We start from the raw sequence: 15,674 nt of genomic DNA on the forward strand, positions 1-15,674 counted from the left end.
ATTAAAGCCACCTTGGAATGATGTAAAATATTAAACTCAGGACTTTACTACTGTTTAGATGTATATTTTTTCTTCTCTGGCATTTCACATGAAAAGAGGCAAATCAGTTTTATGGTGTAGATTTCTCCCAGTAGTCCACAAAGCAGGGAGCTATAATCAGAATGGATGGGAACTGGGAGGTAAGGATGTTAAGTAACCTGATGAACAACAGCAGCGATTGAGGTCCTGTGAAGTGACCTGGCTCATGGAAAGGAGATATTAAGAACGCTAAGTGAAGTGTGGAAACTTTGCGGGTGGGTAAATAAATAAATAAATAGGTAATTCACCTGAGAAATGTTTTACTTCACGAAATTTGTTCAGTGGCAGCCATTGTTATCACTTGCTGAGGTCTGAAGAATTGTTTCATAGAGCTTAACACCATGAGAAACAAAAGGGCCATCTACAAGCATGTGAGGAATAAGTTTTGTTCAAGAGAAATCTGAAGGCTAGTCATTCTCAGTACTACTGAGTACTGCTGTTAGCTGAAAAAGTCAGTAGACACAGGAACACACAACACTGGTGTCCAGATTGATACAGGAAAGACGTGTGATGTATCAAGATGATGATGAAGAAATCCTTGGTTCAGGATGGGGCAGGCCCAAGAGGTCCAGGTTGTCTGGTTTTGTTCTGCCTTAGATCCTTGAAGATCCTGGGTGGATTACTCAGGGTAGTAAGATATTTGAGGAAAACTACCAATATTGGCCTAAACTCTTGCTGATTTAGATCACCCTGTGTTAAGTGGAAATAACTGCTATGAGTTTGTCAAGGCTTGCACACATAGATTAGGTAATATTTGGACGACAAAAGAATTGGAACCATGTACATATGGGAGAAGGAAGTTCAAGCTCACAAGTGAATGTTTATATTTGGTGAAGGGGACATGGGTAGGCATTTGGGAGACAAATTGCTTGGGATCTGGGCTTGTGATGGAATTGAAAAGGGTCAGAAGTATCATGGACATCTTCAGCTCAGTGGTGGGCTTCAGCCAGGTTTGTGTTTCTGGGATGTTCCCCAAGGTAAAGTAAAAGTATAGTTTCCGTTTCTTTCAGGTGAAAATGCAGTGCATAATACTGTGGTTAAGTTCCTTCTGTAATGCACGTCTAGCCAGTTAGAACTTAGTCTTACTTTGTTAAAACTGACTTTAAATCCTACAGGCATAGTTTTTATAGAAAATGGAATAAAAATGATTAGTAGTAATTTCTACTGCAGTTTACCTTAGCTAATAATCTACAGAATTTTATTTTTTCATTTCTTTTAAAACTACTGTTTTGTTTAAAACAAAATGAAACAAGAAGAATGAACACTTGTACTGAGAATCCGTTCGGTGTCTTTTAACATTTTAACGTTTTTGTTAATGTACTTAATCTCTATATAGTGAGTAGTAGATTTACTGTTCTTGCTTTTTGATCAGTGATTTCTGTGCAATTCTAAAGCCTTTTATATCCATCCTATAGAGTATTTTATAAGCTAACATTCTAGTATTTTGATTGACATGAATCTATCTCTTGACAGTTTGCAGTACTACTCTTTGGGTAGGTCAAGTAGACAAGAAGGCTACACAGCAAGATTTAACTAACTTGTTCGAAGAATTTGGACAAATAGAGTCTATTAATGTAAGTAAGCATGTTATCAATGCATTTTCAGGGATTACAGACTAGCAACTTAAACATGCTTATGCCTCTGAATTCCTTTTAGCAGCTTAAGCCTGTATTTAGGAGACTGGGGTTTTTTATCACTGTTTAAAAACTGTGGCTATGATATTTGCTTGTTGGTTTCCATGTACTGTCTTTTGAAGCGCTAAAGATAGTGCACTTCATGGTAAAACGGTTTTTCCCAAGCACTAACAATTTACAGTTTTTTGAACCAGGGTCTTAACAAATAAAAGTTTTATGTTTTTTCTCTTTTTGTGATGTGCACAGGGCAGGTATCATTTTTCCTTGGACTAACGGACACAAACTGACGTGTATCCACATTGCTCTTGGTTACATTCCATACAGAAGGTTACTTAAGTGGAATCAATGTGGATAAAACATTTAGAAGAAAAATTGTACTGTAAACAAGTGTTTACTCTAAAATGTGACAATTAAAAAGATGCTTATAATTAGGAGATATATTTCTCATGATTTAGAGTCATTTAGATGTAGACGTTTAGAGTCGTACTTCAATGTTGCCTATAATTCAGCTGAAGAAAAGTATTTTTCTCCTAAAATAACATATCTAGGTGAGAGAAATTTGGATTTTTGTCTCTTGCTCCAGCAGTTTTAAAGTGCTTCTCATGCAATTTCATTCATTTCAGATATTATTTTTACTATTTTTCCTATCACGTTAATATATTCAGATATATAATTAAAAAGGAACAGTTTTTGTGGCATTACAGAATCTTTTAAAAAGCTTCACAAGTCAAAAAAACCCCATAGCCTGACATTTAAGCCTCATTTTGATTTGCAGGGACTAGCAATTAAGAAAGTTCAAAGGAAAGTAATGTCACAATCATAATGTCCCAGTGCCTGTTACATTTCAGAGGCAAACCATATTGTAAATAGTTCATCCTATGCATTCCACAAAGCTTTAAGTACCTAGGATAACGTTGTTGTATATCTTAAACGTATTTTTGTAACAACTGCACTGAAATGTAATCTTAAATATTTTTGTTTGTTATGTTACTGTGTGCTCCTAAACGACATAAAAGCACACCTATATTTTATAACTTTTGAATAAAACTAAAATAAGCAGTTGTCATGCATGATTTGCAAACTTCCAAAGGTTACATGCCACATCATACTTTTCTTTACTAAATAAAACATTAAAGCAAGTGGAAATCACACTTCAGGAATGAGGACTCTACCCTTCAAAAACGCAAGATACTTTTAATCACTGATTTGCACCTCTGTGAAAGGTTGTTGCTCAGTTCATGGTGAATTTGGAGCTTAACAATAGGAAACAACTTCTGCTTTTCTGAAGTTGTCATAGTATAGCTCCCAGTTCTTGCCTGCTCCATGTCGTTCAAATCTTTCATGTCATTTTTAGCACCCATTCTTCAACTTGCTGCTGCTTCTTGAAAATGTTATAAATGAAGTACCCTGCCAATATCACTCTTAAGTTTTGCTGATGCTCAAAATCAGTAATATTGATGATTAAAGTAATGAGTGTTTACAGTGTAGGCCTTTTCTTTTTTAGTATTAGTATTCACTTAGTGTTGTTATGTCATCTGAAGTACTGATTTTCCTACTTTTTAAGACCATTGCTTTTTTTCCATAGATGATTCCCCCAAGAGGTTGTGCTTATGTCTGCATGGTTCATAGACAAGATGCGTATCGTGCTCTTCAGAAACTTAGTTCTGGGTCCTATAAAATTGGGTCTAAAATTATTAAGGTAAGTTGATTTTAATCTAAGGATGCTGTCCATTTCAAATACAGTACAGTTTTAACATGATTTGTCATTTAGCAGCTGTTCATTCAAATGTACAATATGGAGAAGAAAAATGAAGCAATAAGGTGTAAATTGTTTTCTTTTCTCTCTGTGTAAAATGCAGCTTTTAACAGGCGATATCGAAGATAGTAAAATGAAATTATGACGTGATACTTAGAAATACTTGGAGAACATTTTATGTACGTGCTAGTGATAAGAGTACAAGACTGTAAACAACCCAAGTCCTGTACCTGACCATGTGGATCACTTAATGTTAAATTTGATAGTATTCTCATAGAATATGAGTATAAGTATATGATTAAATGCTGTGGTTTTTTCTATTTTCTTTGATGCTTTAGGATGAGTCCTTGAAATACTGTATTTTTAATTTCCCCATATATATGTTAGGATTAATGTAAAACAAATGTAAGATTTTTTTATGTAATTAATCTTTCCACATACCTGTTGTTGCAGAGGCGAAGTAAACTTCCTACAGGTTCATTTAAAATTAAAAACTGAAGATTGATCTGCAGTGACAGAAACATGAAGGAAATGATCTGAAATACTCTGTTCACAGGTTATATGATTTAATCAGATTCTCTGGTTGGGTTTTATTTTCAGATTGCCTGGGCTTTGAATAAAGGTGTGAAAACAGAATACAAGCAATTCTGGGATGTGGATCTGGGAGTTTCATATATTCCTTGGGAGAAAGTAAAATTGGATGATTTGGAGGGCTTTGCTGAAGGTGGCATGATTGACCAGGAGACAGTAAACACAGGTACGGACATTAACAATGATTCTCCTAGTAAGAAAATGTGTTTATTTTGGTAATTGCAGATCCTCAGAAAGTTTATTGTTTTAGGTAATACATACTCTTTTTCAATTTACAGAAATTTTACTAGCTGCTTGTTTACAGTATAAATGGCACTGTAATCATGAAATCTAGATTGTCTTTGTAGATGAGTACTAATGGATTGTCATGACAATAAGGAATTAGTGACAAAGGGGAATTAATTTAAGCAAGTTAATAAAGGTTAGCATTTTTTAAAACAGTTATGAATTTGCTGTGTACTCATTTCCAAGTACATAAAATATTAATTTGTGTAGAAATTATGATCTACTTGTGATTGTGAAGAGTCTTATATTCAGATATCAGACTTAAGTTGGCATTGAAACTTGTTCAAATAGGCACAGCTTGGCTGAACCTTAAGGTATTTCCTCCATAAAGTCAAAGAGGCAGGAAAGCAAGTAATGTTAGACCTTACTCTGAAAGCCAGTTAATTGAGAGTTTTGTTAGATTTGTAAAAGATTCACGAGTACTGTGTTTTCTTGAAGCAGATCTAGCACCAAATGACTGGACTATGCTGAAGTAAGCAGTAGATTAAAACTGGTTTATAATAGCAACAGTAATTTTACAGGTCAAAATGCAGTCTTGCTTTGAGTAAAAATTGAATATAAATGACAGAAATATTAAAACATGAAACATTATCAAAATACATTCACTATGTTATACTTGAAATACAAAACTTTTTGAGGAAGTGGCAGAAGGAAGAAATGGGGGTTGGGGTGAGGTTTGTTTAACATGAGGATTCTCTGTCATTGTACGGTAGCCAGCTGATAACACAGATGAGTTGACAACAGCAGTTTTTAGAAGACTGGAGCATACTCTATATTACAAATTATTAACAGAATGATTGGTGAAGAAACTTGGCAAGTTTTGAAAAATCTGTTTGTATACAGGCATAATTAAACAGAGTATTGCAGGTGATTAAAAATACGTTACATTCTTTAAAATATATAATAATAAATAATTGCACTTGCTTCTTTTCATAATAAGTTTGGGGGTTATTTGTAATGACTCTGTATAGGTACCAGATTAAAATTTATTGTTTAAGAAAGAAGAGCACTTTTTAATATTTAAACAAAAATAATACATTAATTTTCTTTTTATATTAAAAATATACCTTTTTTTAAAGAATGGGAAACAGCCAGAAGCTCAGAAGCTGCTAAAGAAAATACTCAAACTACGCAGAGTGCTGCAGTTGATAAGAGTGCAGTTATTACAACGCAGACAGAAGCTTACACGCAACCAGTCACTATGCTGCAGGTTTGTATTGGTCTAAGTTTGCAAAAACCCTACAGAACTGGAGGGCAAACTTTTTATTCAATGCAAATAAACTTTAATGCTGAGTTAAAGTACTTAAATCAAAAATACTTCAGTCCATGTGTGTTTATCTCTGAAGTATTTTAGATATTACCAGTTGCTGTGGTTGAGCAAAATCTTTACTTTCATGCAGAACATATCCCAAACTTGTGTACAATCTCAAATGAAGGCTTAAATGTTGAAGGCAGAGCAATTGTAAAAAAAAAAAAAAAAAGGCATGTTAGTTTTTCAAGGAGAAATTAAAATGAGCTTACAGAAAGTATTTTGCTTATAGAGCAAAGCATCTTTCTGTAAGCTAAGCAGTGCAATAATCTTTTTTTCACTTGTGCTTTTCCCCATGTCAGCTTTGAATATGTTTAATTGTTTTCTCAGTAATTCTGGACAGGATTTCATAGGGACAGTCTCATCTTTAAAAGATCTGATTATTCAAGTAGTGTGCTGTTGCATTCTATATGCAGTAATTCATGAGAGTCTCTGATTCTCTGGTATATTTTTTTTCCTTCTGCTAAAACAGAGAATTTTTATTAACATCCAATCAGTAACAAGGTATTGTGGAAGGCTAGAAGAATACAGTGTAAGTTTTCGAGTATACTACACTACACATGTTTATCAAGTATACATACAAATGCTTTTTGTCAAATTGTGAAATTGTACAATGAGAAGCAGTTGCTTAATACAAATCTTTTTTTATTCATATTATTACTGTTTTACCTTTCCTAACGTGTATAGATATTTCTAATACTTGAGCTGAAATAAAATTACTATGAAAGTTAACATATTTGCATTTACTTGCATTGAATTTTGAGCTTTTTTCTTTTCACAAAAATTGTCTTCATTCTTCTTATTTCAACTGTCTCCTAGTGTACACTGTGATCAGAATATATTTAAATATACATATATGTATGCTTTTATTCTACTGCTAATTACTTGTAATTATGCTGCATTGTATCAAAACACATGGCTCAAACAGAAGTTTGAGAAATGTTGAGTAATTCTCAGGATTTCATCGGGATCATTAGCCTTATAATTACATGCACTAAACTCAACTTTCAAGTACTGTTCTAAAATACGTAAATTTTTCTAATGAGAATAGAATCACTGTTTTCTAAGTGCTCTCAAATTGCCACACTATCTACATTTTCCTTCCTTTTCTCTCTCTCCCTTTCTGCATTCATCTCTCTCCCATAGGTAAATTTTTATTCTTGAATAAGTATAGTGTTTAACCGTGTATTTTTCTGTTCTTTTTAGAATAAAGAAAAGATAGCATAGGATTTTTCCAGTGACCTTGTTTATCTGTAGTGTATGTACCATTTCAGAATGCAATCTAATTCTTCAGGGTGTTCAGAATATATACAAAGCCTTTAGTACATTTAGTGCTTAACATGAATTGCAGTCAAATCAGTTTATCCCTCTTTTTATGTCATTGACTACTGTTAAGTATTGAAGTTGCTTGTTTTTTCTTTCCATGAAAAAAGATTCCAGTAGCTCCAGCTGTGCCTGCTGTTAGCTTGGTTCCACCTGCGTTTCCTGTCACAATGTCTGTCCCTCCTCCTGGTTATAGCGCAATTCCTCCTCCACCCTTTTTGCGAGCAAGTTTCAACCCTTCACAGCCACCTCCAGGTAAGTTAGTAAAAGTGGAGTTGGGTGTGTAATGAGTATACTCAGTTTGTGTGCTTCTACGCACATCATGCTTTCTATAGTTTTCCATGAGCTTCTGGTTACTCTTTGAGCCAGTTGACCTTTGAATCTTTAATTTTAATCTAGTATGAAATTTCTTATGTCTAACTTAATATTATTTTTACCAGTGTATTCTGTTGAGAATAGGAATTCTTTTTGAACTTTGATAAAAATGAAAATTTAAAAACCCTTAAGATTAATCTCCTTTCTTTGGAAAATTTTGAAACTCTTAATTTTATTCTTGGATATTACTTGCAGAAATCACTTTTAAAGATGCACATGCAGATAATCTACAGTAAAGATGGGATTGTTTTTGAAAACAATAACCATCATTGTCTCTTACCATACATTTGTTGTTTGCTAGTCTTCAGTGATGCAGCTTTTCAGGATGAATAATGCAGAAAAGCTTTTACTGCAAAACTTTATTTGCTTCCCTTGTAATAACTTGGCTTTTTTTTTTTTCCATATAGGTTATATGCCTCCCCCAGTTCCACCTGTGGTTCCGCCACCTGTGGTCCCGCCACCTGTTGTCCCACCAGTTGTTCCAACACGTAAGTTTGATTCTTCTAATAGTTGTTTGTGTGTTATGAAAAGCTTAATTGTTTGATATACTTGTTATTTAATCAAAAGCAAGTTAATCCTGTTTAACGGAAAATAGCAACACAGAAGTTTTGTTTAGCTGGTTTAAGCAGGTATTGAGAAAAAGATTTACAGAGCTTTTCAAGTTGACTGAAAAATGATACTTACTGTGGAGTTACTGGGGAGAAAAATTACGGCAAATTAATTATTTATCATTTGTATGCATAGTTCAATATTTGAACCTGTCTGTAACAGATGTATCTGTTGCTTGAGCTATTTGGTGTTAGTCACTGAATAATTTATAATAATTTATTTTTGTTTAGCCTTTTAACTGTATTCATTTGAAGTTTACAAATATCTGTTAAAGAGTACAGATTGCATAGGTTGCCTGCAGTTCATGGTCTCTACAAAAAATTTAAATATTACAGTACTGATTGAGGATAAGAAATTGCTATAAAAAAATGTAACACTTAGGGTAATTAATTTCACTTATTTTGATTTATCAGCCTGACCTCTGCCAAACTAATCTTGAAGGCTTGAATATATGATTACTGTGATACACTTCTGTTATTTCTCTACAGCTTTAGTACAGCCTCCATTACCCATTGCACAAGAGACGATGAAGGATGTTCCTTTTACTAGCCTTGTTCTACCAGTTGGCACAGTTACTAGCAATCTAGCTACTCCAACGTTATCTGCTGGAAGCATTTTTAATCCTCTGCCAGTGAACAAACCAGAATCAGATGAAAAGGGATCACATCTTCCAGACCTTCAGATTTCTTCCAGTGAAAACAATAGATCTGGTAGGAAATGTCTTTATTGTCTGATATGATCGCATACAGGAAACATCATACTTCTGAGGGTCTTTTTGCAGATTGTAGTCCATTGCACTTAGTAACTGCAGAGTAGGCAGTTTTAGGATGAGTATTATTTTCAGTTTAAGTTGGAGGAGTGGTGGGAACCATCTTTGTCATCATCTGATCATTGATTTCTAGCAGCTTATGCTCAGGGATGTTTTCTTCGTAGACTCGAGAAGTAAAGCTGAGACTGGGAGCCCTTCAGGAAACTTCTTAAAACTGCATTATTGCTACACAAGTGGCAATGGAAAGGAGCAGGAGAGGGCAGGATAGTATAACATTTATAGAATTACATCAAAGATTTTAATACTTCCCTTTCATAAATTGGATGATGGCTGTGGGGTTTGTCAATTTTAAGATGCTGTATATTCTTTACTATGTAGAGACGTTCATTTCTGTGGTGTTATGTCTGTTGATCACCAATGTGATTAAAATGATGTATGTTCATGATAGAAACTGAGACAGACCTTGTGAGCAGTATCATCACTGAATGCATTAACTGAATATGGATTAAGCTGCGTTTTGTTTTGAATGCTATGTGTTACACTGGCATTTTCTGTTAACTGTTCTTCTTGTTGCTGCATTTTAGTGCAAAGTGATGTCTCGAGTAGCTCTGGACTTGTTGGAGGAGTGCAGCCACCCAGCGTCTCAAGCAGTTCTGGGCTTACTGGAGAAGGGCAACCACCCAGTGTCTCAAGTAGCTCTGGACTTGCAGGGGGAGTACAGCCACCCAGTGTTTCAAGCAGCTCTGGACTTGTAGGAGGAGTGCAACCACCAACTGTTTCAAGCAGTTCTGGTCTTGCAGGAGGAGTGCAGCTACCTACTGTCTCCAGTAGCTCTTCTCTTGCTGGTGGAGTTCAGCCAACCAGCGTCGCAAGTAGCTCTGGACTTATGGCTGGAGTGCAACCACCAAATGTCTCAAGTAGCTCAGGGCTTCTAGCTGGAGTGCATCCACCCAGTGTCTCAAGCAGCCCTGGCCTTCTGACAGGAATGCAGCCACCCAATGTCTCAAGCAGCTCAGGAGTTCTGGCAGGAGTACAGCCACCAAGTGTCTCGAGCAACTCTGGGCTTCTCATAATGCCACCACCGAATGTTTCAAGTAGTTCTGGACTTATGGGAGTGCCACCACCAAATATTTCAAGTAATTCTGGACTTCTGGCAATGCAGCATCCAGCTGGGGTTCAAAACATGCCTCATTTAAATATTAGTAGTCAAAGGATGCCGGGAATGCCTCTCATAGATATCCGTCCAGGCTTAATGCCTCATTCGCCTGGACCAAGGTTTCCATTAATGCAGCCAGGAGTGCCACCGCGACCGCATCGTTCCTCCTCCAGCAATCCTTGATCCATCTCTTCACCCACCACCTCGAGGTCCTTTTCCTCCAGGAGATATTTTTAATCAAACAGAAAGACCTTTTGGGACACCAGGAAGGCAAAATGTCGATAGCATTTCTAATCCAGAGAAAAGACTACCACTTGGAGGCGATAACATTCAGCACCAGCAATCCTTGATCCATCTCTTCACCCACCACCTCGAGGTCCTTTTCCTCCAGGAGATATTTTTAATCAAACAGAAAGACCTTTTGGGACACCAGGAAGGCAAAATGTCGATAGCATTTCTAATCCAGAGAAAAGACTACCACTTGGAGGCGATAACATTCAGCAAACAGGAAGGAGACAGAGATTATCGCTTTCCTCCAGTGGAAAACCGAGATAATCTTAACAGACCATCTCCAGTGGATGTCAGAGATTCTGTTGGACGACCACCAGTTGATCCAAGAGAGGGTATAGGAAGGCCTCCAGTAGATGGAAGAGAACACTTTGCAAGACCACATGTAGACATGAGAGAAAATTTTGGAAGACCAGGTATAGATAACCTTGGTCGAAGGGAGCATTTTGGTTTCAATTCAGACAAGCACTGGGGACAGAGAGGAGATTATGATGAAAGAGAGCATCATGCCTTCCCTATTTATGGTGGTCCTAAAGGCTTCCATGAAGACAGAGAGAGATTTCGGCATGTAAACTACAGGTTTGATAGTAGAAGTGGTCCCAGTTGGAATAGAGGATTTGAACAAGATGCTCACAGAGATTTTGATGACCGCAGAAGACCCTGGGAAAGACAGAGGGATAGGGATGACAGAGATTTTAATTTTTGCAGAGAAATTAATGGGAACAGGTTTGGAAGAGACAGAATGTCAAACAACTGGATCCCCCCTCCACATCCACGGGTTTTTGAATATTTTGATGGGGCCACTTCCCAACGCAAAGCCGATAATATGCCCCAGGTAAACGGTGAAAATGCAGAGACAGAAAGTCAGCCACCAACTGCACAGGTGCAGGACGATCCAGAACTTTATGAAAAACTGACATCTTCCGTCGAGATAAACAAAGAGAAGAGTGACACAGAAGCTGATATAGAAAGTGAACCAGTGGTAGAAAGCACAGAAACTGAGGGGACATAATCATCACTCAGTAGGTAAAAGATACCTTTTGTAAAGTTGTCATCTCTCTGTAATAGATAAATGGCTGACTGGACCGTAGCAGTTCACTTTTGTCTGCCAGAATTAAGTTAATCTGATGTTCATGTTCATCTTTCACTTAAATAACTGTACAACTGACTTGTATAGAACACTGTTCTTAATTTGAACATGGTAGGTAAACATTTTTTTTATTTCTCTGGTAAAGCATAAACTTGCCCCCACTTGCTTTTAATTTCACAAAGATAAAATAACAGCTTGTCAAACAAAGACTTCCTATGGAAGAAAATGGAATTTTTTAGATACTACCCTTAGGTTGGCTATCGAAATTGTTATACTTGAAAACAGGTGCTGGTGTATCTTGTCCGTGTTTTTAGGCTGCTGCAGAATTTTAAAGTATAGACAAAGCTGTGATATTTTATGTTCCTACAATTCGGCAGAAAAAGAAATGGCCCATGTTATTTAAGGAGCATAACACAGAGATTAAAAGTGATTTTGTAAAATCTACACTATAGTCTCTGTTTTCTCTAAAGTAAGTGTTTGTGATTTGTTCCTCGTACTGCAGTGGGTTTAAAAAATGAAAAAGTACATTTTAATGTTGGGTGCATTTTGTTTTTAGATGCCAATAAAGCATATTTGTTTGTTAACAGTGTTCTAGGTATTGTATTTTTTTTAAAAACCTGCAAGCTCTAAAAACTTGGAATCAGCTATGATATGTGCTTAGCTAGTTGTTGCAAAAGGTTTATATTACTTTTGTAAGACCAATGCAACAGTTATATGTGCAAGAAGCATATGTTTTTTACATCGAAAATCATGCAGTCATATTAGCTTATGTAAATAACATATGTATGTAAATATTTGTGTAAACTGTTTGTAGATACCACTTTTTCTGTGCGTGCTTGTGTATGTGCACGCACTCACAGAATATTGTAGACAGTTCAATAAAATTGAAATGAAACTAGGTTGTAAAAATTTGCCTTTCACCTTCTTTAGGTAGTAAGATAACAAAACTTATTTCACTGCAATACTGTCAAGCTCATATTTACCTTCTCATGCTCATTGTTAGGATGTTCTTACTACTTCTGGAAGGTGGAACATGATATACTGTAAGAATATACAGTAGGATTTTAGCTTACTTTTTAAAATGCAGATATGCATGAAGCCAAAACTTAAGCAAATATTTGCATTGTCTTATTTTGTAATATATTTGGTATTCTGGATAGATAGTGGTAGTGTTCAAGTACTTTGTGGTCATTTGTTTCTAGTGACTCAAAGTCCAGAAATGTTGCACGAAAAGTAAAAAGCTGTTGTTGGTCTAAAAAACCCTCCATGTTTTTAACAGAAATTAGCGGGGTGCTTTGTGTTTTGATGGCTTAATATTGAAGTAGAAGCTCTTGTTAAATTGTTGAGATGAATTGGCTGCTTAGGTAAATTAGTAGCGCTATTCTCTCCCGTTTCACCTACTTTGCTGCTTGTGTATCCTTTAAATTGGTGGTGAAAGATTTGGCTATAGGGTAATGTCAGGTTTTCAATCTGTTCCACTCAAGTGCATTTCACCAACTTCTTTCAACATAACTTCTGTTAAAATTCTGTGTCTGAAAGCATCCTTTCACTCAGTTTTGAGAAAGTTGTTTTTCTCTTGCATAATAGGATCCAAGGGTAGATTCTGTTACATGAATGCCCCTTTGGTAGAAGAAACGTTTTTAGCTCAGGTTAGAATTTTGATCTTTAACATTGAAGTGTTAACATGCAAGTTTTAATTCCTCTTCTGCTTCCCCCAAAGGGATGAAAGTATGAGAATGTCATGTGGGTGTAAAGCATAAGCATGCCTTTGAACATAGAAGCAAGTTACGCATGTGTGTGTTGCCCTCTCCCTCTGGGTGGTGGGGTATTTTTTCATGCTGTGTCATGGTTCAGTTTTTCAATTACAGGGACTTTTATTCTGGATAGTAAACAAACTGTCAGCTTAATGAAGGTAGCCCTTTGAAAGAGTGAACTTGAATGAATGATTCTTTATCTATTGTGCAAGTAGTAGTCATTAGAATGTAGTGAGGTATGCATTAAATAACTATTGCTTTGTAATAGACCTTGCTGATGTGTTTATTACGAGAACATGTCTCGGGAGTTGAGATGAGCAATGTTTAAGGTAAAAGTACCTTCATGGGCAGACTCTGGCTCAAAGAACTTGACTGATGCTGCTGCACCACCTACTAGTAGTATTCTGGTCAGGCGGATATGGTTGTGTGAAAGTCTAAACGCACAAAATAGCTGTAAGGATACTTCATGAACTTAAGGGATTTTCTTTATTTCATTTTAATATGTGCAGTTTGAAAAGGCTTCAGTCATAGACCACATAAATACTCAGAATCAAACACATATTGGCAGTAGCTTTATTTTTCAAACATTTTGTTAAATGCCTCTTTAAAACGGAAAGTTAATCTGTTTTTCTAAACTGGGACCGGCAGTATGCTAAATTGCTCGTAGTTTGATGGTTTAGGTAAATTACCAGGAGAGAGATGTTAAACAATTTGGTTGGTAGTGGTATAAAACAATGTATTATTTAATGATTTTTCATCTTTGTTAATATCTTTCAAGCATTAATAAATTGGCTACTGTACATATGTGTTATACCATCCATTTCTAACAACTATTTTATTTTTTTGTAGAATAAAAGTTTGTTGTACAGTCTTCAGTTGCATCATGTTTACAGCTAGAACTTTTCCATTTCTTATTTTATTAATGTAGCATGCAGACAAATATTACCAAAATAGCCATATTCAGAAACTCAGAAGGGACTTAATATTACCAAAACAGTATGGTTTCTTTATCTTGCCAGTAGGAATTTTTAAATCTTTCAGAGTTTGAGTGCAGACTTTCCTTTCTCACTGTAGATTAAGTCATCGAAAGCCGACATGTGCACTGAAAGGAGCTGTCCTGAGATCCAGACCAGTTCTTTGATGTGGTTCACGGTAGTGACATGTAATTTTTGCTGATGCAAAGGAAAGAGACAGAAAGAAGATGGGGGCCAGGCATTTGGGCAGCAGTTCTGGCTTATGCCTGTTTAAAGCTTGCTCTAGTGATGAAAGGTGTCAATTCTAGCAACTGAAGAAGCTGATCTACTATTTACATAAGTTACATACATATTGAAAAATATTTCAGGTAGCTTTGCAGGCAACACAATATATTTAGGCGTGCACATTTACTTGAAAACCTTATGCATTAGTAAGTTGTTTGATGTATTTATTACCTTATTAAACAGCCTGTGATTCGGATCTTTCACTGTACTGTATTTGAGCAGAATGCTACATCCATAAAGATTACAAAGATGAAACATAGCCTTCATTTGCTATAAGGACATGATTTCTTTGCTAAAGCCTTTTTCTGTGAAATATTGGTACACTTTCATTTTTATATGTAGTGCTTCACGTTGTTATTAGAAACTCAAGGGTATAAATTATGTTAGATTCCTTTGCTTCAGTAGAGTACTATACCATTCTTCAAGCCGTTTCAGTGATTTATATGGCTTTATTTATGAAGTTAAGGTACTCTTACCCTGAATAAGGCAAGACAGGAATACTGTAATCAAGCCTGTAGAGTGGCATGCATAGGCATTACTTAAGCACAGTTGGAAAATTATCAAATAAACTGTTTATAGAACGTATTTATAAAATAAGCCAATTTGTTGCAGAATTTTCTCAAAATACAGTGTCAGCAGTTTTGAACACGTGCAAGGATACGTTATGCCGGTCAACACTTAAAGTACTCCTTTTCTTGATTCATGTTCCCCTAACTCAAATCTTTGAGTCATTTGATTTGAAACTAGTAAAAATGGATCCCAAATTTCATTCTTGTATTTTCATAATGTATTTAAAAATAACATCATAATAAGGGTGACTTTTTTTGTCTCTTGATAATGGCAGCTGAACAGATACAATTTTAAAACCTATTCAGAGTATCAGGAGTCATCAGGAGTAACTAGGACAATTTTTTGTTATTGTTAATTCAGGTAATGAAAAGATCTTTCTTTCCCTGTGGACAGCTATTGCTGATTCTTTGATTTTACATTAGTCACATTTTCTTTTCAAGTGCTGAGCTTTCACAAGTAAGCATGTACTGTGAAGCTATCTACTTGTGTAGATGAGAGATTGATTTAAAAGGCATAAAGGCAGGATATTCTTTTTTAATTTGAAGCTGTTTATTTGAACAAGAACGGCAAAAGCATCTTTCCACCGCGTTGCTTTACTGTATTAATTCGCATCAGCAGAAACTTTGCAGTGGCAAAGAGAGTATCATATTGCAAGACTTTCTTAATTGTAACTAGTCTTATGTTTCTCCTTGAAGGGTCATCTTAGTGATGTTATTCACTCCACTTAGTCTGTACAAGTTCTTTGGGTACTCAGTAAACATTTTGAATTTTGTTAACATATGTACGTGATACTTCATAGTCAAGAAGAGTCAAGTAGAGCTACTAAAA

At 35.7% G+C, this 15,674-nt stretch overlaps 1 protein-coding gene across 1 annotated transcript in view; it reads left to right on the forward strand.

Annotated features, from left to right (window-relative positions):
* The window catches only part of LOC104074533 (protein SCAF8-like), a gene marked incomplete at its 5' end in the record, with an annotated part of 17,558 nt that extends 5,462 nt beyond the window's left edge, over window positions 1–12,096 (forward strand). The window contains 10 exon segments of the mRNA XM_009574681.1: window positions 1,552–1,652; window positions 3,298–3,411; window positions 4,069–4,225; window positions 5,424–5,554; window positions 7,087–7,231; window positions 7,759–7,839; window positions 8,449–8,670; window positions 9,314–10,038; window positions 10,040–10,224; window positions 10,387–12,096. Of these exon segments, the coding sequence (XP_009572976.1) occupies window positions 1,552–1,652; window positions 3,298–3,411; window positions 4,069–4,225; window positions 5,424–5,554; window positions 7,087–7,231; window positions 7,759–7,839; window positions 8,449–8,670; window positions 9,314–10,038; window positions 10,040–10,224; window positions 10,387–11,185 (2,660 nt within the window).
* Window positions 12,097–15,674: the final 3,578 nt, after the last annotated feature.

The sequence above is a fragment of the Fulmarus glacialis genome, unplaced genomic scaffold, assembly GCF_000690835.1.
Source record: "Fulmarus glacialis isolate BGI_N327 unplaced genomic scaffold, ASM69083v1 scaffold10143, whole genome shotgun sequence".
NCBI classification, from domain to species: Eukaryota; Metazoa; Chordata; class Aves; order Procellariiformes; family Procellariidae; genus Fulmarus; species Fulmarus glacialis.